Source organism: Penaeus monodon, chromosome 29 (genome assembly GCF_015228065.2).
Source record: "Penaeus monodon isolate SGIC_2016 chromosome 29, NSTDA_Pmon_1, whole genome shotgun sequence".
In the NCBI taxonomy this organism is placed as follows: Eukaryota; Metazoa; Arthropoda; class Malacostraca; order Decapoda; family Penaeidae; genus Penaeus; species Penaeus monodon.
The window spans coordinates 10,400,725-10,402,247 of NC_051414.1; the positions used below are offsets into that span (position 1 = coordinate 10,400,725).

The window sequence follows — 1,523 nt, forward strand, 5'->3', positions numbered from 1 at the left end:
GGCGCCTCGAAGACCGGGGAGTCGAAGACGGGCGGGGTGGAGGGCGGGGAAGGCGGCAGGGAGATCTTCTCGATTTCGTCGCCTTGCAGCGACCCCCGGTGTTGTGGCGAGGCCAGCGTGAAGTCCATCGCTTCGTGCTCCAGGATCGGGGCCAGCTCCACCATGTTCTCCTTGGCTCTCTGGTGGACAAAAGAACAAATAATTAAGATACTATCGTCACGTGGCGTAAACAGAAGCGCACCATTCTACAACGAAATACAATCCCTGGCCACGCGCGCCAGGAACCGGCCACTCACCGAACTAGATCTCATGACAATCCTCTTGACTTGGCGGTATCTGTCGTACAGGGGTCGTGCTAGGTCTCTGTCCTCTCTCGTGGTGGGTCGTCCGTGAACCGACTCATAGTACAGGAGCGCCTTCTGCAGGGCGGTCTTCTCCTCCTGCATCTCCGTCTTGTTCATGTTGGTGAGTTCCATGGGGCGTCCCGAGGCCGACCTCTTCTCCCGCAGTCTGTCCTCCACCTGGCGGATGGTGTCTGCCGTGCCGGAGGTGTTCTTGGGCCTGGCGTTGGGGTTGGTCGACTCCTGGCACCGAAGCAGCGACAGGGGGAACACCGTTGGCACCGACATCATGCCAGCGACGTCGTCCTTCATCTCTGAAAGGGAAATGGAAAATGACATCCCGTGTTGAAGAACCCGGGGGCCTGGACGGCCACACCAACCACTTTTTTTTTACAAAATGAAAGGAGACTAGAAGGAAAGCGCTCGCCACTCACGTTTGAGTTCCTTGCGGGCCTTGCTGAGCTCGCTCATGTACTTCTTGATCTCTTTGTGCTTCATCTTCTCACTGTGCGAAGGGCGGTAGCCGAAGGCCGACTCGAACTCCTCCTCGTAGCGCTTGATCTTCTTCTTGATGGAGTTGATGTTCTTCATGAGGATCTTGACCGCCCCTTGGCCCGGCGGCGTCTTGTAGTCCTCGGACCCGTTGGCCGGACCCACGTCCTTGAACGCCTCCGAGGCGCGCGGCGACAGGATGATGTCGTCCTCGTCGCTGCGATACCAGCTGCTCTGCATTGTGCTCTCGTCGTCGAAGCGGCTGCGGGCGGTTCGGAGACGAGAGTTAGTTTCCCCTTGCCAAGCAGCAGTTCGCACCTTCCCATTCATTTATCCCTTTAACCCAGGAACACAAAGAGCCCTCCCTTGACCCCATTTCCAGAGAACAGGAGATCGAGATGGCCTCACCTGTAGCGGGGCGCAGTGCGGTGCCACGAGTCGCAGTGGGAGGCCTCGCGCATGCCCCACGAGCCGCGGTCGCTCGTCACGGGCTCGCCGGCGTTCAGCAGCTCGCTCAAGCCCAGCGATGGCTCGCGCTGGAAGGAGGAAGCAGGACATGTAAGAACACGAGTAAATCTTCCACTCTCAGGGCGAGTGTACTTTCAACACAGGTGTAATAATCCATTTTAACTGAGTAAATAAATCTATGAAACTTAATATTTCAACATGAAATAGAACTTGACACTGCTA

The 1,523-nt window shown here is 57.1% G+C and overlaps 1 protein-coding gene across 1 annotated transcript in view; it reads right to left on the reverse strand.

Annotated features, from left to right (window-relative positions):
- LOC119591947 overlaps nucleotides 1-1,523 on the reverse strand; it is a gene marked incomplete at its 5' end in the record, with an annotated part of 109,644 nt that overhangs the window by 2,480 nt on the left and 105,641 nt on the right. Inside the window, 4 exon segments of the mRNA XM_037940702.1 lie at nucleotides 1-179; nucleotides 297-655; nucleotides 776-1,095; nucleotides 1,242-1,369. Of these exon segments, the coding sequence (XP_037796630.1) occupies nucleotides 1-179; nucleotides 297-655; nucleotides 776-1,095; nucleotides 1,242-1,369 (986 nt within the window).